General features: G+C 53.5%; 1 protein-coding gene across 1 annotated transcript in view; it reads left to right on the forward strand.

Annotated features, from left to right (window-relative positions):
• Nucleotides 1-361: 361 nt before the first annotated feature.
• The window catches only part of TTC38 (tetratricopeptide repeat domain 38), a 24,707-nt gene continuing 8,251 nt past the window's right edge, over nt 362-16,817 (forward strand). Inside the window, exons 1-8 of the mRNA XM_032137972.2 lie at nt 362-646; nt 1,055-1,132; nt 4,551-4,632; nt 6,122-6,293; nt 7,468-7,641; nt 10,688-10,763; nt 13,648-13,767; nt 16,018-16,077. Of these exons, the coding sequence (XP_031993863.1) occupies nt 614-646; nt 1,055-1,132; nt 4,551-4,632; nt 6,122-6,293; nt 7,468-7,641; nt 10,688-10,763; nt 13,648-13,767; nt 16,018-16,077 (795 nt within the window). The 5' untranslated portion in view covers nt 362-613. The remainder of the gene's footprint in view (nt 647-1,054; nt 1,133-4,550; nt 4,633-6,121; nt 6,294-7,467; nt 7,642-10,687; nt 10,764-13,647; nt 13,768-16,017; nt 16,078-16,817) is intronic.

Genomic DNA, 16,817 nt, shown 5'->3' on the forward strand with positions numbered 1-16,817 from the left:
TACTGCAGGAGACAGAACGATTTTTCCGCTGCAAATCCTTGAGAAGGGAGGATGGGAGGCGGCGGGACGACCCAGTGAAGCCGGCCCCGAACGCCAAGTGAGTGTGTGCCATGCGCACGCGGGTAGCTGCCGACCGCAACGACATAAACTTGAAAGTGACCGCTGTCCCGGGGCTCCCTGCTCCCAAGGGACCCTGACAGCAGTCGCCTCCCCGGAAGGGTCCCCAGCAGGAAGAAGCCCCTGGCGAGGGGAGGGGATTGGACCGCGGTTCGCGCATCCCCAGGCCGGCGCCCCCGCCCTGTCGCCCCAGGCTCCAGTCCTTTGGGGGCAGGTGAGTGCACGGGGGGCTTACACCAACGCGCCCCTCCTGCCTGGCCCGGATTCCCGCAGCCCAGTGGCAGGGGAGCCCGCGGACCTGTTGCGTTGCAGAGTAGTCCGGTCGGGCCTCCCGGGCGGGCCCGGATCCTGGACCAGGGCCCGTCTGTCCGAAACCCACCAGTGAGCTAGCGGGAGAGCGCGGCCGCCCCGCCCCGCCCCTTTCCGCGCCCGCCCCGCCCCCTCCCCGGAAGGCCCGGGTGCTCAGAGCTCCCCGTGGACTCAGACCCGGCGCAACATGGCCGCACCCTCGCCTCTGCGCGACTGCCAGGTACACGGAGGCTGCCCCCGACCAGGTCCCACTCGGGCCCCGGGTCCTGGGGTTGGCCCGGTGCTGGCGGAATGACGGGAGACATGGCCCGGGCGCGTTCGCGGCAACGCCTGGAAGGGACCCGAGGCCCTTCTTGTGGAGTCCCCACCGAGGGAAATAAGGGGCGCCTGTCAGGGTACTCGGGAGACCCCAAGACCTCCTAAAAAACGTAGCTCACTGGGCATGGCTTGGGACGCAGGGAAGGCCGCAAAGGTAAGGGGCTCCTTGGAACCGGCCCAGGACTGGGAGCCTGAGCCCATTTTGCAGATGAGGAAGGTGGAGGTCAGAGGGGCCAGGCGACTTGTCTGTGTTGAAGTTTGAAGGGCTTCTGGAAAGAAGGCACTGCTATTCCCTTCTTGCCGTCTGTAGGCCTGGAAGGATGCGAGGCTCCCGCTCTCCACCACAAGCAACGAAGCCTGCAAGCTGTTTGACGCCACGCTGACCCAGGTATGCCTGCCGAGAGAGGCCGCGGCCCCTTCTGTGGAGGTCTAGGGGAAGGGTTTTTAAACTGCGCCATGACCTTAGCAATAGATGGCAGCACATCTGTGCACTTTGTACTGGAGGATGTAGGAGGGTGGGGACATATCTCTGCCCCCCACAGCGTCCTGAAAGGGCCTCTGCACTCGCCCTCCTTCCCCAGGACTCTGAGTGGTGGGTGGACAGCGGTGGGTGCCATGGGGATGTTTTTTTGAGGGTGCTGGCCTCCCCAGGCCTCCCGTTGTGGCCTGCTGAGGGTCTGATGCAGGGCTCGGCTACTTAGGACATGGGATCCTGTCCTGTCCTGGGATGAATCTGTGAGTATACTGCCTTCACCTAGGCTGTGCCAAGACCTTCTGCCACATTACCAGTCATTTCTCTAGCAATGAAGGGTCCTATAGTTTTAGAACTAGGAGAGGTCTCAGAAGTAAGATCCAACTAGCTTCTTTGACAGGTGGGGAAACTGAGGCTCAGAGAGTTGAACCTACTTGACTTGAAGGTTGTCCATGAATTAGAGGCAGAACCAGGGTGAACCTGGGCCTAACTACACTGATAGAAAACTAAAGCTGACCTTGGCATGGGCGGTGAGGCCCCTGCATACTGACTTCATCCACATAACATGAGGACTCGGAGCTCTTAGAAGCCTACGGACTGAACAAGAGAGGACTGATGGAATGCTGTGAGCTGCGCCATGGGTGCCCCTCCTGTTCCCAGCCTGCCCTGCCAAGGGACTCTGCTGTGGGCATCTGAGTTGTTTGTTTGTGTTTGACCTGGCTCACTTGCTCTTCCTGTATCTCGCTGGCCTCTGTAGAGTACTCGATTTGTTTTTTGTTTGAGACGGAGTCTTGCCCTGTCACCCAGGCTAGAGTACACTGGCGCAGTCTTGACTCACTGCAAACTCCGCCTCTCGGGTTCAAGCAATTGTCCTGCCTCAGCCTCCCAAGTAGCTGGGATTACAGGCACGCACCATCACACCCGGCTAATTTTTTGTATCTTTAGTAGAGATGGGGTTTCACCATGTTGGTCAGGCTGGTCACAAACTCCTGACCTTATGATTCCCCTGCCTTGGCCTCCCAAAGTGCTGGGATTACAGGCGTGAGCCACTGTGCCCGGCCCCTAGTACTCAATTTGTTACACACCACATCCCCAATCAGTGGCAGCTCATCCTCCCAGCCTGGGTATATTTTGTCCCGTGTATTGGTGTCTCTCTGCTGTCCTGTGTTAGAACTTGGATTCTTTAAATCTCTGTGCCAACCCTCCTGTATCTTGTCAAAATGCTTGTGTAGCCTATAGTATCAGTTACTTGGGAGGCTGAGGCAGGAGGATTGCTTGAGCCTGGGCGGTTGAGGCTGAAGTGAGCTGTGATTGTGCCACTATACTCCAGCCTGGGCAACAGAGCGAACGCTGTCTTAAAAAAAAAATACATGTACTAATTCTGTGTAGATGTAGGTTAGACAACTGAAAGGGCATATTTTAAAATCCAATGTGCGATTATAGGTCTAGGACTTTTTTTTAAAAGAGGCATTTGAGTAAAGGACCAGGTACAAATACACCAAATTGTTAAAAATGATGGGCTGGGCGCGGTGACTCACGCCTGTAATCCCAGCACTTTGGGAGGCTGAGGCAGGTGGATCATCTGAGGTCAGGAGTTCGAGACCAGTCTGGCCAACATGGTGAAACCCCGTCTCTACTGAAAATACAAAAAAATTAGCCGGACATGGTGGTGTGCGCCTATAATCCCAGCTACTTGGGAAGCTGAGGCAGGGGAATTCTTGAGCCAGGGAGGTGGAGGTTGCAGTGAGCTGAGATAGCGCCACTGCCTTCCAGCCTGCGTGACAGGGCGAGACTCCATCTCAAAAAAAAAAAAAAAATTAGCCAGGCACAGTGGTGCGCACCTGTAATCCCAGCTACTAAGGAGGCCGAGGCAGGAGAATTGCTTGAACCCTGGAGGCAGAGGTTGCAGTGAGCCAAGATCATGCCATTGCACTCCAGCCTTGGTGACAGGGCAAGATTCTGTCTCAATTAAAAAAAAAATGATAAAATGAGATTTGGGTAAGTTTTATCTTTCAGCTTTTGTGTGTTTCTAACTCTCTAAAATGAATGTTTTCTGTGACTATTTTTAAAACGAATGAATAAGAAGCAGGAATATTCCTATCGTGACCAACTTCAAGGCTCCTCTTAGGGCGGAAGAAGCTGATGTGTAGCAGGTCACCTGCCAGGAAGAACCTGCCTTTTTTTTTTTCTTTCTTTCTTTCTTTTCTTTTTTTTTTTTTTTTTTTTGAGACAGAGTCTCACTCTGTCGCGCAGGCTGGAGTGCAGTGGCGCCATCTCGGCTCACTGCAACCTCCACCTCCTGGGTTCATGCCATTCTCCTGCCTCAGCCTCCCGAGTAGCTGGGATTACAGGCGCCCACCGCCACACCCGGCTAATTTTTTTTTGTATTTTTAGTAGAGACGGGGTTTCACCATGTTAGCCAGGATGGTCTCGATCTCCTGACCTCATGATCTGCCCGCCTCAGCCTCCCAAAGTGCTGGGATTACAGGCGTGAGCCACCGTGCCTGGCCTTTCTTTTTCTTTTCTCTGTCACCCAGGCTGGGGTGCAGTGACGCGATCTTGGCTCTCTGCAACCTCCACCTCCCAGGTTCAGTCGATTCTCCTGCCTCAGCCGCCCAAGTCTCAGCCACCCAAGTTGCTAGGACTACAGACACGTGCCACCACGCCTGACTAATTTTTGTATTATTTGTAGAGACAGAGTTTCGCCATGTTGGCCAGGCTGGTCTCAAACTCCTGCCCTCAAGTGATCCACCCGCCTCAGTCTTCCAAAGTGCTGGGATTACAGGCGTGAGCCATTGCGCCCGGCCAGAACCTGCCTTTTGATGTTTCTTTTTTGGAAATGCAGCATCCCTAGCCCTAGAAAGTGTGCCTCGGATGATGTGTATTTCATTTCTTCATATGAAGAAAGTTATCAGCCAGGTTATGCCTTCTTTGGGTTAGAGTCCAGAAAATACTCCGTGTTCTACAAAGAAAAACAAATCTGGATTTATTTTTATTTTTTGTTTTTTGAGACGGAGTCTCTCTCTGCCATCCAGGCTGGAGTGCAGTGGCGCAATCTTGGCTCATTGCAACCTCAGCCCCCCGGATTCAAGTGATTCTCATGCCTCTGCCTACCAAGTGGCTGGGACTACAGGCATGCACCACTATGCCCCACTAATTTTTGTATTTTTAGTAGAGATGGGGTTTTACCATGTTGGTCAGGCTGGTCTCGAACTCCTGACCTCAGATGTTCTGCCCGCCTCGGCCTCCCAAAGTGTAAACCTGGATTTAGAGCCACCTTTGTTAGAATGATCCAAGGGCTCCTTGAGGACTTGTTTTGCTTTTCCCATTTCAGTATGTAAAATGGACCAATGACAAGAGTCTTGGTGGCATCGAGGGCTGCCTGTCAAAGCTCAAAGCAGCAGATCCGACCTTCGGTGAGTAATGCCTTCCCTGGGTGCGGGAGCCCCGCTTCACACATCCAGCCCCTCTCTCTTTCCTTTACCACAGGGACACAGTTGGGATGGGGAAGGCAGGTTGGGTGGCAGCAAGCAGGGTGGCATTTGCACAGAGGGAGAGAAGATAACAGCTGCCTTTGTGTTTGGAAAAACAGTCACTCCCATAAAGATGCCAGGTTCTAATAGAAGGCATTTTTCTCATCTTTTCTCTAATTACCATCAATTTGGGAATGAAGATGCTGATCTCATTTCTCAGATGAGGAAACCGAGGGTTGGCAAGAGTAAGACTGTACTTAAAGCCACCCAGCTGGTGGTTGACACCTGGGATTAGATAAAGCTTCCTGAATCCAAGGCCCAGACCCCTGAAACATGAGAGGCGGCTGCTGCAGCCTCCATCAGGGGACCAGTGAGGCCTCATCCAGAGTGGCCAGGGTGAGGTGGTGACCGATGGGTGACAGAGGCCGGCATCCAGGCAAGCCATGTGTACAGCAGGCACGGGGAAGCCAGCACAGTGCATTGCAGGTGGGTGGTCCCAGGGTGCGGCAAGGTTCTGGGCCTGGGAGAAGGTCTGATGAGGGGACAGGGCTCTTGTCGGGGCGGCAGGGACCCCCTTCTCACCCTGCTGCAGCCTAGTCAGACTTAAGGCAGGGGACTTGTACTGCCCTGGAGAACACAAACAAGGAAATAACTGGGGGAGAACGGGGGAGCCAAACCCAGTCATGGGGAGCCAGGAGCCAGGGGTGGGCTCGGACTCTGAGCAGACCTTGAGCCCTGATCGGGGGCTTCGACCATCTGAATCATCAGCTGGGCTGGGCTGGGCCCGACCATCAGAATCACCAGCTGTTTTCCAGGGGCCACATAGGGGGTCCTAGCACTATGGTTGGGTCCTGGGTCCCAGGCCTGAGCCAGTGACCAAGTTCCAAATGCCAGTGGACACCCTGGCTCTCCCAGAGTGGGGACTGGGGGCCTGCACTCCTGCCAGCAAGGCTGCTGCGAGGGCTACAAGGCACACACCCCCACCCTAACTTTTAGCGTGTGTTAGCAGCACGGGTGGGATCATGACTTCTGTGCTCCGGGGCCTCCTTGGTCCAGCCCCTCGTGAGCAGCATCCACTGATGCCTCCCGGGAGCCGTGTGCTGGCTGTGGTGATAGTGTCAGCTGATGAGCCTGCAGGCAGCCGCTAAGTGGCTCATCCATTGAAGGGGGAAGGTGCTTTAGACACTGGCACTCAGCAGAACGCCCTCACTAGAAAAATGTTCGAGAGTGCCTTTAGTCTTGCCGGTCCCTCCATGCTTGACAAGCGCCAAGGCTCAGTTCTAGACAGTAGGCAAGGCCGCAGTGCCCAGCCTACTGCTGCCTGGCTGGCCCCTCCTGGGACGTGGGGTGTCTCTGTGACGTGTGGAGTCTGGGCTGGGATGGGCTGAGCTGGACCATCTGAACCACCAGCCGTTCTCTAACCTCCCACCAGCGATGGGCCACGCCATCTCTACTGGCCTTGTGCTGATTGGCACTGGAAGCTCCGTGAAGCTGGACAAAGAGCTGGACCTAGCGGTGAAGACAATGGTGGAGATTTCAAGAACCCAGCCGCTGACAAGGCGGGAGCAGCTGCATGTGTCTGCAGTAGAGACATTTGCCAATGGGTAAGGGGCCTCCCTGGGCTAGGAGCTGGCACCCTGAGGCTGAGCTGGGGGAGTGGCTGGGTATCCCTTTCCGGATGCCCTTGGGAGGGGGACGGGGTGGGAGAATGCCTCTCTCCCTGCCTCCTGAGATGCTCTGACAGAAAATCGCATCCTGTCTGCTTCCCTATCCTTGGTGGAGGGCTGATTGAGGAAGCAGTTGGTGAAGATTCCCAACTTAGTGTCCAAAGTAACTTACTTTGTTTCATTAAGTAAATTGTATATTATTTTCCTTACAAAAATGATAGGGTCACACTACAGAAATTGCTAGGTTAGGGAAGGGAGAAGAAAACATGCTTCTTCTAGTGAGAAATAAACAATCAAATCTTCACCCATAAGTTCCTTGCACTCGCACTGACTTTCACATCATCCCCCCGCTGTTCCCACGCTGGTTCCCTCATTCTCCGGGACAGCCCCCATGTCTGCTCAGGGAGGCGAGATGCCCTGCAGAGTTAGGTGACCTTAGCCGATTGTGCAGGGGCTCAGGGATTCCGAACCCTGAGACTGGGGAGGTGCAGCCTGGTCTTCCTGGTAAGTCAGCCCAGGTGTGGGTTCCACATCAGAGACTTCCTGTGGCTGTCTCAGGGTCTCCACTGGGATCATCTTTGGCAATTTGTTAAACCAGTTTTTTTTTTTTTAATTGAATTAAAGAGTAAAAGTTCCCACTGGGTTTTCAGTGTCTTTTCTGATTCATAACCTAACATGGAAACTGATTTTTTTAAATTTATTTATTTAGACAGAGTTTTGCTCTTGTCGCCCAGGCTGGAGTGCAGTGGCGCGATCTCGGCTCACTGCCTCCGCCTCCTGGGTTCAAGCGATTCTCCTGCCTCAGCCTCCCGGGTAGCTGGGATTACAGGCACATATCACCACACCCTGCTCATTTTTGTATTTTTAGTAGAGATGGGGTTTCACCATCTTGGCAAGGCTGGTCTTGAACTCCTGACCTCGTGATCCACCTGCCTTGACCTCCCAAAGTGCTGGGATTACAAGCATAAGCCACCGTGCCTGGTCAGAAACTGATTTTAAAAAAAACACATCCATGTAGACCATGATGCTAGCGAGAAACAATGCCTGTTACGCTCCCTGTGTGGGTGGACTATGTGTTCAGCGTTGGTGAGAAATCTTTCTCGGTTTCTAGGAACTTTCCGAAAGCCTGTGAACTATGGGAGCAGATTCTCCAGGACCACCCGACAGACATGTTGGCCCTGAAATTTTCCCATGATGCTTATTTTTACCTGGGCTATCAGGAACAGATGCGAGATTCTGTTGCTCGAATTTACCCCTTCTGGACACCTGACATCCCCCTAAGCAGGTATGTGCCAGCTGGAAATCACATTATTTCTGTTTCTTAATCTCTCTCTTCTGCCCTAAAAATATGGTGACTCTCTTGGCCCTGTCCTAAAAATAATGGGACCACTGTTGCTATTCTCCTAGTTCCTTAAAGTTCAAAGGCCTCATTTTCTTCACTTGATTTTCATCCCACCTGTGAATGAGGTAGTACCATTATGTATAGTCAGCATGGGATTGTTTTTGCTGCAGTAACAAACATCCCCTGGTGGTTCTTCCCCAAAGCTTATTACAGCAAAGGTTTATTTTTCACTCATACTACGTGGCTACCTTAGGAGGGCCGAGGGCTCTGCCACCATGTCCTTGTCTCCATCTGGGATCCCAGCTGAAGAAGCAACTGCCCTCTGGACACTCCTGTCACTAAGAAGGAAAAGCAAGCTTTCCGGGGGGGCTTACAATGGCAATTAAAGGATTAGAATGAAAGGATACCCTGCCACTCCCAAGTCATTGGCCAGAACTGATCACATGACCTCACCCACCCACAAGAGACCAGGAAGTACAGTTCTACCATGTGCTTGGGAAGAGAAGAAGGCCTGGAATGTGCATGAACAGCCCCAGTGACCACTACACAGGATTGACTTCACTGCAGCTTCATTACAGAATAGTTGTGAGGTTCAGACAGGTTAATAAGCTGTATTATTTAGTCAGCACTCTCCAGAGAAGCCCAGAGAGCTCTGAGACAGAGAGAGAGAGATGGAGATTTATTTTAAGGAATTGGCTCATGTGAGTGTGAGGGCTGGCAAGTTCAAAATCTGTAGGGCAGGGCAGCAAGCTGGAAATTGCTGCAAGAGTCAGCATTAGTCTTGCATCTGGAGGCAGTCTGCAGGCAGAATTTCGTCTTCTGGGGCCTCTGTCTTTCTCTTAAGGCCTTTAACTGATTGGATGAGGCCCACCCACATGGAGGGTAATCTGCTTTACTCAAATTGCACCTAGAAATACTTTCACAAGACTGGGCACAGTGGCTTATGCCTGTAATCCCAGCTCTTTGGGAACCTGAGGCGGTAGGATTGCTTGAGCCCAGGAGTTCGAGATAAGCTTGGTCAACATGGCAAGACCCTGTCTCTACAAAAAGAAAAAATAAATTAAAAAAGTTAGCCAGGCATGGTGGCATGTGCCTGTAGTTCCAGCTACTCAGGAGGCTGTGGCAGGAGGTTCCCTTGAGCCCAGGAGTTTGAGGCTGCAGTGAGCTGGTGATCATGCCACTGCACTCAGCCTGGGCAGCAGCAGAGTAAGACTCTGTATCTAAAATAATATATATAATATATATATATACACACACACACATATATATGTGTGTGTGTGTGTGTGTATATATGTATATATATATATAATACTTACACAGCAACATCTAGAGTGGTGTTTCACCAAACAACTGGGCACCATGGGCCAGCCAAATTGGCACATAAAAAATTAACTGTCACAAGAACCTAATAGTACCTGACACACAGCAAGCATACAATAAATAGCTTAAGTGTTGAGGATTAAATGACCCCAGTAAACAATACATATATACACACACACACACACACACACACATACATTTTAAAGAAAACTCTGAAAGCCAGTGCTTAAGAAAGCTAGAATCAGTCTCCTTGCATAGTAGTGAAGCTAACATCTTAGTCTCAAACAGAAGCCCCATTGCCCTATTTTGTTTTCACTTAACCCCGAGAAACCACAGGAAAGAAACCTGTTTCATGTGTGACCACCCTAGATACTCAGGTGCGCAGTTGCAGATGAGATTGGAAGTGTGGGCCGGGCACGGTGGCTCACGCCTGTAATCCCAGCACAGGCCCTTGGGAGGCCGAGGTGGGTGGATCACCTGAGGTTAGGAGTTTGAGGTCAGTCTGGCCAACATGGTGAAACCCCGTGTCTACTAAAAATACCAAAATTAGCTGGGCGTGGTGGTATGTGCCTATAATCCCAGCTACTCAGGAGGCTGAGGAAGGAGAATTGCTTGAACTCAGGAGGCGGAGGTTACAGTGAGCGGAGATTGTGCCACTGCACTCCAGCCTGGGTAACAGAGCAAGACTGTCTCAAAAAAAAAAAAAAGAGAGAGAGAGAGAGATTGGAAGTGTGCAATTATTCAGCAGTGTCTTCCAGCCCATCCTGGGCTGGGCCTGGGCTGAGGGTGATTTGGACAGACAGGTCCCAGCCTGTGGGAGCTCCAGGTCTGAGGAGGACCCAGCCATCCACTGAGTGCATTCCAGGCCAGGCAGGGGACTGTGTACAGCACTGCAGAAGTCAAGGAGGAGCTGTTGACAGCCCACAGGTCACGGAGGCTTCCCAGGGAGGTGCCCCTGGGTCATGCCTCTGGGTGGATGTCACCATGCAGACAGGAGGGAGAGGACCCTTGTTATTCTCAGTGGAGACCCGTGTTGATTCTTAGAAGGTGGGATGCTAATTGAGGAGCAGGGCCTCTCTCCATGCTGGGTTTGGGGTGATTGAGCGGATATAATGTTCACCTTACCCCTCACCAGTCGGAAGCACGGAATTGCCGACAAGCACAGAGCTTGGCATGGGGTTGGAGGTTGTGTCAGTCTCCTGCGGCTGCTGTAGTGAATGGCTGCAAACTGAGTGGTTTGGAGCAGCAGACAGGTACTCACAGCTTTGAAGGCCAAGAGTCCCATCTAAGGTGTCAGCAGGGCCAGTGCCCTCAAAGCCTCAGGGATGGGTCCTTCCTGCCTCTTCCAGTACCTGATGGTGCCTGGAGTTCCTTGAAGTCCCTTGGCTCGCAGCTGTGTCACTCTGCCTTGGTCTTTACATGCCGCCTTCCCTCTGCATCTGTGTGTTCACACGGCCCTCTTGTAAGGACACCAGTCATTGCGTTAGGGCCCACCCTAATCCCATTTGACCTGCTCTGAACTCGATTACCTCTGCAAAGACCCTATTTCCCAGAAAGGTCACATTCCCAGTGCTGGCAGTTAGGACCTCAGTGTATCTTTGGGGGGACACAGTTCAACCTGCTACCCATCCATCATTTTGTATTCTGAGATTTTTTTTTCTGTTTTTAGCTATGTGAAAGGCATCTACTCTTTTGGCTTGATGGAAACCAACTTCTACGACCAGGCAGAAAAACTCGCCAAAGAGGTAAGTGGGTCCTTCCTAAGGTGCCTGACCCCTCAGGGAGTAGCTGTTGGGTGGACCAGGGCACATGAGGGGCACCGTTCATGTGTGACCCCGGTGAACCCCATCCCTGGTCTCACTTCCTCAGCTGCCGCCCGCCAGGGGCTGTCATTCACCTGTGGCCCCCCAAATTCCCCAGAGCCACGTTCCTTGGCTAACACTGGATCCACATCTACAGATGAGGTTGATGGGGTGCAGGGAGCCTGTGGTCAGCCTGCTCACTTAGGGTTGCACAGAGTGGCAGATCTGGGCTCCCACCAGCTCTGCCTGACTCCAGAGCCCACACCACCCTGCTGGGACAGGACTTTGTAGGAGGAGAAGTGTAAATAAGCGTTGGCTCTTCCTTCCTGAACTTCGCATTTCTAAGCATCACTCACAGCACCAGAGGTTCAGGGAGCTGAGTGATGATTGCCAGTCATGATAATTGCTGGGTGCCCATGTGTACCTGGGCCCAGGGCTGGGTGGCAGGCTGCAGCTGTCAGGCATGGGGCGTGGGTGGTCTCACGCTCTGGGGGTCTCTCTCCTCCTCTTCTTGCAGGAGTGGAAACTGAGGCCCATGGAGGGGCTGCCATGCATAAGGGAGTGACAGCTGCTCCTGTGCCCGGCTCTGTGCAGCACTTTTATGTGTGTCTGCTTGCATCCACACAGCTCTGCCCATGTGATGTTCAACTCCTTATTGCCCAGATGAGGGGCCCAAGGCTCAGAGGCCAAGGCTAGAGCCTGCTTAAGGCCACACGGCTCAGAGATGGCAGAGCCGGATTCCACCCAGGCCACCTGGCAATAGCTGTCCTTTTGGCTGCCTGCTCCAGGCCCCGCCTCCCAACATCCTGGCTGGGGTTCTTCCTCCAGCAGTTGCCCTAGTCAGCCTGCAGCACCCTCTCCGGGAGACAGCATTGGGGCCCAAGGGTCCCTGTGCTCTCTGAAGACTGCTCTGATTACAGAATCTGAGACTTGAGGCTTGAGTGATGTGTTCTTTGCTTTAACTCTGAGTCAGGGCTGGTGGGGGACCCGAGTGGCTTTCTGACAGTCTTGGTTCCATGGCCTGGGTGACCAGACACCACCATCCAGGGGTCAGCTGTAGGAAAGTCCCTTGGAGACCATGGCAGCTGGGCCCTCCTGTGGGTGGCATCCATCTGGGCAGCTGAGAGCTCCTGGGACAGTTGGAGAAGCTCTGGACAAGGGTAGCTGTGGCACACCAGATGTGGCAAGTCCCCCTACTGAGGGTGGCCAAAAATACATGCAAGTCCATGCCTTGCAAGGAGCAAGAAGTGGTGGATAGGGTCCCCTCCCTGCTCCATTGCTCCCCTTTCGCCTCCTGTCCCTTGTCTTGCAGGCACCAACTCTTTGTCTTCAACATCAGCACCCCACAGACAACTACTAGGCAGGAAAAGCGGGCTGTGATGGGGCCAGGGGTGGTAACACATGGGCGCTGTGTCTGCAGCCGCAGGCCGGTGAGGGTAGGAGGAGCCGGGGCAGGAGCAGGCAGGCAGCAGGCACAGGCACAGCCACAGAGCTTGGGGACCTGGAGCTCCATCCAAGTGGCTTGATGGGTGGAGGCTTAGGGAGGAGGTGGCAAGCCAGGGCACCAGGAGCCAGGGCTGTAGAGGGGCAGGTGAGGACTGGATTCTGCTGGGCCTTGTAGCCTGGGAATGCAGTTTGGACTCCTTCCCAGGGAACCATGGGAGGGCTCCAAGAGAGGGAGGAAGCCAGTCAGCCCATCAGAGCTGGTGACAGCCACCACCCTTCACTCCCGCCATGCATGAAAGCAGCATGCTTAGCAGGGTCCCATCTCAGGGCCCCACGCCCATCCTGCTTAGACTGTGCCCAAGTGTCCTGTACTCAGAGCCCCTGCCCCAGGGGTGCCCACGGTCCCCTACAGGCACACTTTCTTTCCCTCTGTTCCCACATGGAGTGGGCTGGGCCGATGAAAGCTGAGTGGTGGGCAGAGAGGCAGGGCTTGCTGGGGCCTACCTCCTGCCAAAAGCCTCTCAGCAGGTGCTGGGCCAGGGCAGAAGTGCTTGGGGCTTCTGGACCCCTATGAAAGGCATGGGGAGACTGAGGCAGTGGGGCTGGCGGGAACTCATGATTTGGCATGGGAGACCTGGGCACAGGCCAGGCAATGGGACTTCTGTGAGCCTCAGTTTACTGCTCCATTTTCTAAGCTCTGCCTGGGGCTGAGTAGATGCTTAGCAAACATGAGCTGAACACATAAATAGAAGAAAGAAACAGCTAGGAGGGGAGGATCATTCCATGAGTCCTGCCTGCCTCGCTGGTCGCTATCAAGCTCACAGGTCATGGGAGCGGCTGTTGTCATGAACTGTGATAACCTCAGAGCCAGCTGTTTCTGCACCCAGAAAGCCACGTGTCCTCACATATATGGTAGTGGGAAGAGGCAGCCACAGCCACTGGAGGACTTGACAGTTCACATTAGTAGTAACCGCTTCTCTTAGAGGAAGGCAGCATCTGTGGCCTTCCAGGCAGCAACTGAGGCCCAGAGAGGGCAGGTATGTTTTGCAAGCGCCTCAGCTGTATGCAGAATGCCGTGGGCTTGGGTCTGAGCCCTGGCTTTGGAAAGATCCTGCTGCTGTCCAGCTGGGTGAAGTCACATAGCCTCCCTAAGACTCAGCTTCCTCATCTGGGAACTGGGCAGTGAGACCGTGAGCTGGTGTGCCCGGGCAGGTGGGAAGTGGTGCTAGTTGTCAGTGTTTTGAGTCAGAGCCCCGTCCCCCCACTCGCTCCACCCTGTTCAGCCCAGGCCCCTCTTGTCCCTTAGAGACCTGTCGTCGCCTGCGCCGGCAGCCTGACTGATCTGCTTTATCTGGAATCCTCTTCCCCGCACCCTGTGTAGGCCTTATCTATTAATCCGACAGATGCATGGTCGGTGCACACCATTGCTCACATCCACGAGATGAAAGCAGAGATCAAGGATGGGTTGGAATTCATGCAGCATTCAGAGACCCTCTGGAAGGTACGATGCTTGTCAATGGGTCACCTCCCTGGGAAACACAGTGTGTCCCCTTGAGTCAGGCCAAGGCTTTATGGACAAGCGTTACAGGGCGTGGCTTAATTCTCGGGGTTCCCTCTCCTCCTCCTCCTGCACCTGCCTCAGGTGTTTGGCTGCTGAGTAGAGCGCAGTCAAGATTCCAGTCCCCACCCCAGGCCTATACCTTGCCCTAGGGACTCCACTGAGGGTCCAGCCCAGACTTCTCTGTCCTCACAGTGCCTGGTCAAGAGGAACGAGCAGCCTCTTAAAAGCGCATGAGCTACACCATGACAGGGACCCTCTGTGGGATGTGGAAACCCAGAGGAGGCATTAAACTCTACTGGGCTTGGGGGGACAGTGGCCAGGGAAGGCATCCTGGAGGAGGCAACCTCTGAGTTGGCTACTGAAGGATGAGCAGGTGTGTGCCACACAGAGGGGGAAGATGGAGGACATCCCAGCCCGTCACCAGCTTGAGCAAGGCCTCCAAGGCCTACAGTGGCCTGTGAGGGAGAGGAGAGCTGCATACTTTGGTGTCCTAGAACCCAGGTACAAGGTGGACATGGGCTGTGCAGGAGGCGTTGTCAGTCCCTCTTTCCAGGGGAGGCAAGGTGGTGTCCAGGCAGAGGCGGAAATGCCTGCAGAGGCCTCAGAGAAGGAAAGGCTAGAACCATGGTGGAGGTGGGCCCTCTGGACAGACGGGGCTGCATCAGGTGAGCCTATTGGGCTCAAGGGAGATGGGGCCTCCCCTGGGACAGGGACACAGGGTCGCTCACTCAGCGTTTACTGAATACCTGCTTTGTATTTGGGGTCAGCAAGAAATCAGGGAAGGGTGTGCAATTGGCTCCCAAGCAGGGGCCATGCAGTCTGAGCCACGCTGCGGAGGATCCTCGGGCCTCCAGATTCGGCTCTGTCAAGGGGGCAGCTGTCAGGTTCCCTTCTCAGGGACAGTGAGGTTTGTTTGAGGTTTCTGAGTGCTGGGCACTGTCGCTTGTTGAGGATCGTGAGTCCCATCTCCTGAGCTTGGAAATACCCTGGCAGGGGCCACAGCTCTGAGCCCAGCACAGGCCCTACTTTAACACTGCTTCATACTGAGGGCAGCCTAAGGTAGCCACCCACATACCACCCACTCCCCTGGCTCTCGGGGCTTTGCCAGCACCTGTTGGAGTGTGGCCCTGGGCCTGTTGATCTCTGCAGGTTTTTGTTTTTGTTTTTGTTTTTGTTTTTGAGACAAGTTCTCTCTCTGTCGCCCAAGCTAGAGTGCAGTGGCACAATCAGGGCTCACTGCAGCCTCGACCGCCTGGGCTCAAGCGATCCTTCCACCTCGGCCTCCCAAATAGCTGGGACTACTGGCGCGTGCCACCACACCTGGCTAATTAAAAAAAATTTTTTTTAGACAGGGTCTCTTCCCTATGTTGCCCAGGTGGGTCTTGGACTCTTGGGCTCAATTGATCCTTCTGCCTCAGCCTCCCAAAGTACTGGGATTACAGGCATGAGCCACTGTGCCCAGCTGATCCTTGCAGTTTTATCCAAGTGCCCTGAGCTGTTTGGGCACCCATGGGCCTCGCAGCTCCCTGTGGAGTGGCTCTGTTAATCCTTTTCTCAACTTCACATGTGAGGAAGGCAAAGCTGGAGTTGCTGAAGTAACTTCCTCTGCACCGGTCCTGGGGCTGCTGCTCCCCAGCTCAGGCGAGTAGGTTGGGAACCTCCCCTAGCCTCAGTTTCCTCCTTGGTAAATGCGGCATAATTTCTTCACTTCCCTTCGAAGTGGAAGAAGATTATGTGGCCTGGAGGCACCTAGTGCAGAATATTGTTTCCTGCACTCAAAGATGATGGTTTCTGTCGCTGGGCGCGGTGGCTCATGCCTGTAATCCCAGCACTTAGGGAGGCTGAGGCGGGCGGATCACCTGAGGTCAGAAGTTCGAGACCACCCTGGCCAACATGGTGAAACCCTGTCTCTACCAAAGATACAAAAATTAGCTGGGTGTGGTGGTGCACACTTATAATCCCAGCTACTCAGGAGACTGAGGCAGGAGAATCGCTTGAACCCGGGAGGCAGAGGTTGCAGTGAGCCAAGATCGTGTCACTACACTCCAGCCTGAGCAACAGAGCCAGACTTAGTCTCAAAAAAAAAAAAAAAAAAAGATGATGGTTTCTGCATTAGCACAAAAGAGCATTTGTCTTTTTCCCATATGCCTTCAGACTTTTCATAAATTCTTGTTTTTTTTTTTTCTCCAGGACTCTGATATGTTGGCTTGTCATAACTATTGGCACTGGGCTTTATATCTGATTGAGAAGGTAAGGTGACCATCTGTTTGCACTGTCTTATCCTGTAAAGATGTCTAGAGGGAGAAAGAGTTTTCTAGCTTTTGCTATGTATTCACATCCATTGGAGCCCTGATGCAATGCAGCATTAACATTTCCAAAGAGCATTCCAGGCTTCAACCTTTTTAGGGATTTTTTTCACTGTGGAGGCCGGGAAATCGCATCTGTGGTATATAACTTGTAGAGACCATTCAGAGCGAGTGCCTGTGGCTGGAGTGGAGAGCCAACCCCCAACCCCACAGGGTGTACCTACCTGGGCCATGAGATCTTCCAACAGGAGCCAGACTATGGAGCAGCTGCTCGGGACACCCTTGACCCCAGTGATTCTGCCACAGGGTTCCATGTACAAGACCGTCACTTGCAGTGCTCTTTATCGTGCACAAAAGCTAGAAGCTCCCTGAATGTCCAAAAAGTGAGAAATGCTGAGAACATGAGGGCCCTGTCATGACATGAGAATGTGATGATACAGTGTTTGGAAGACAGCACAGAACCCAGCCGAATGTACAGGAGAGGAAACATATGCAGAAAAGAAAAAGGCAGCTGGGCACAGTGGCTCATGCCCACAATCCCAGCATTTTGAGAGGCCAAGGCAGGCAAATCACTTGAGGTCAAGAGTTTGAGACAAGCCTGGGCAACATGGTAAAACCCCATCTCTACTAAAAATATAAAAATTAGCTGGGCATGGTGGCGCCTCCCTGTAGTCCTGAGGCTGA

This window comes from Hylobates moloch, unplaced genomic scaffold, assembly GCF_009828535.3.
Source record: "Hylobates moloch isolate HMO894 unplaced genomic scaffold, HMol_V3 SCAFFOLD_19, whole genome shotgun sequence".
Classification (NCBI taxonomy): Eukaryota; Metazoa; Chordata; class Mammalia; order Primates; family Hylobatidae; genus Hylobates; species Hylobates moloch.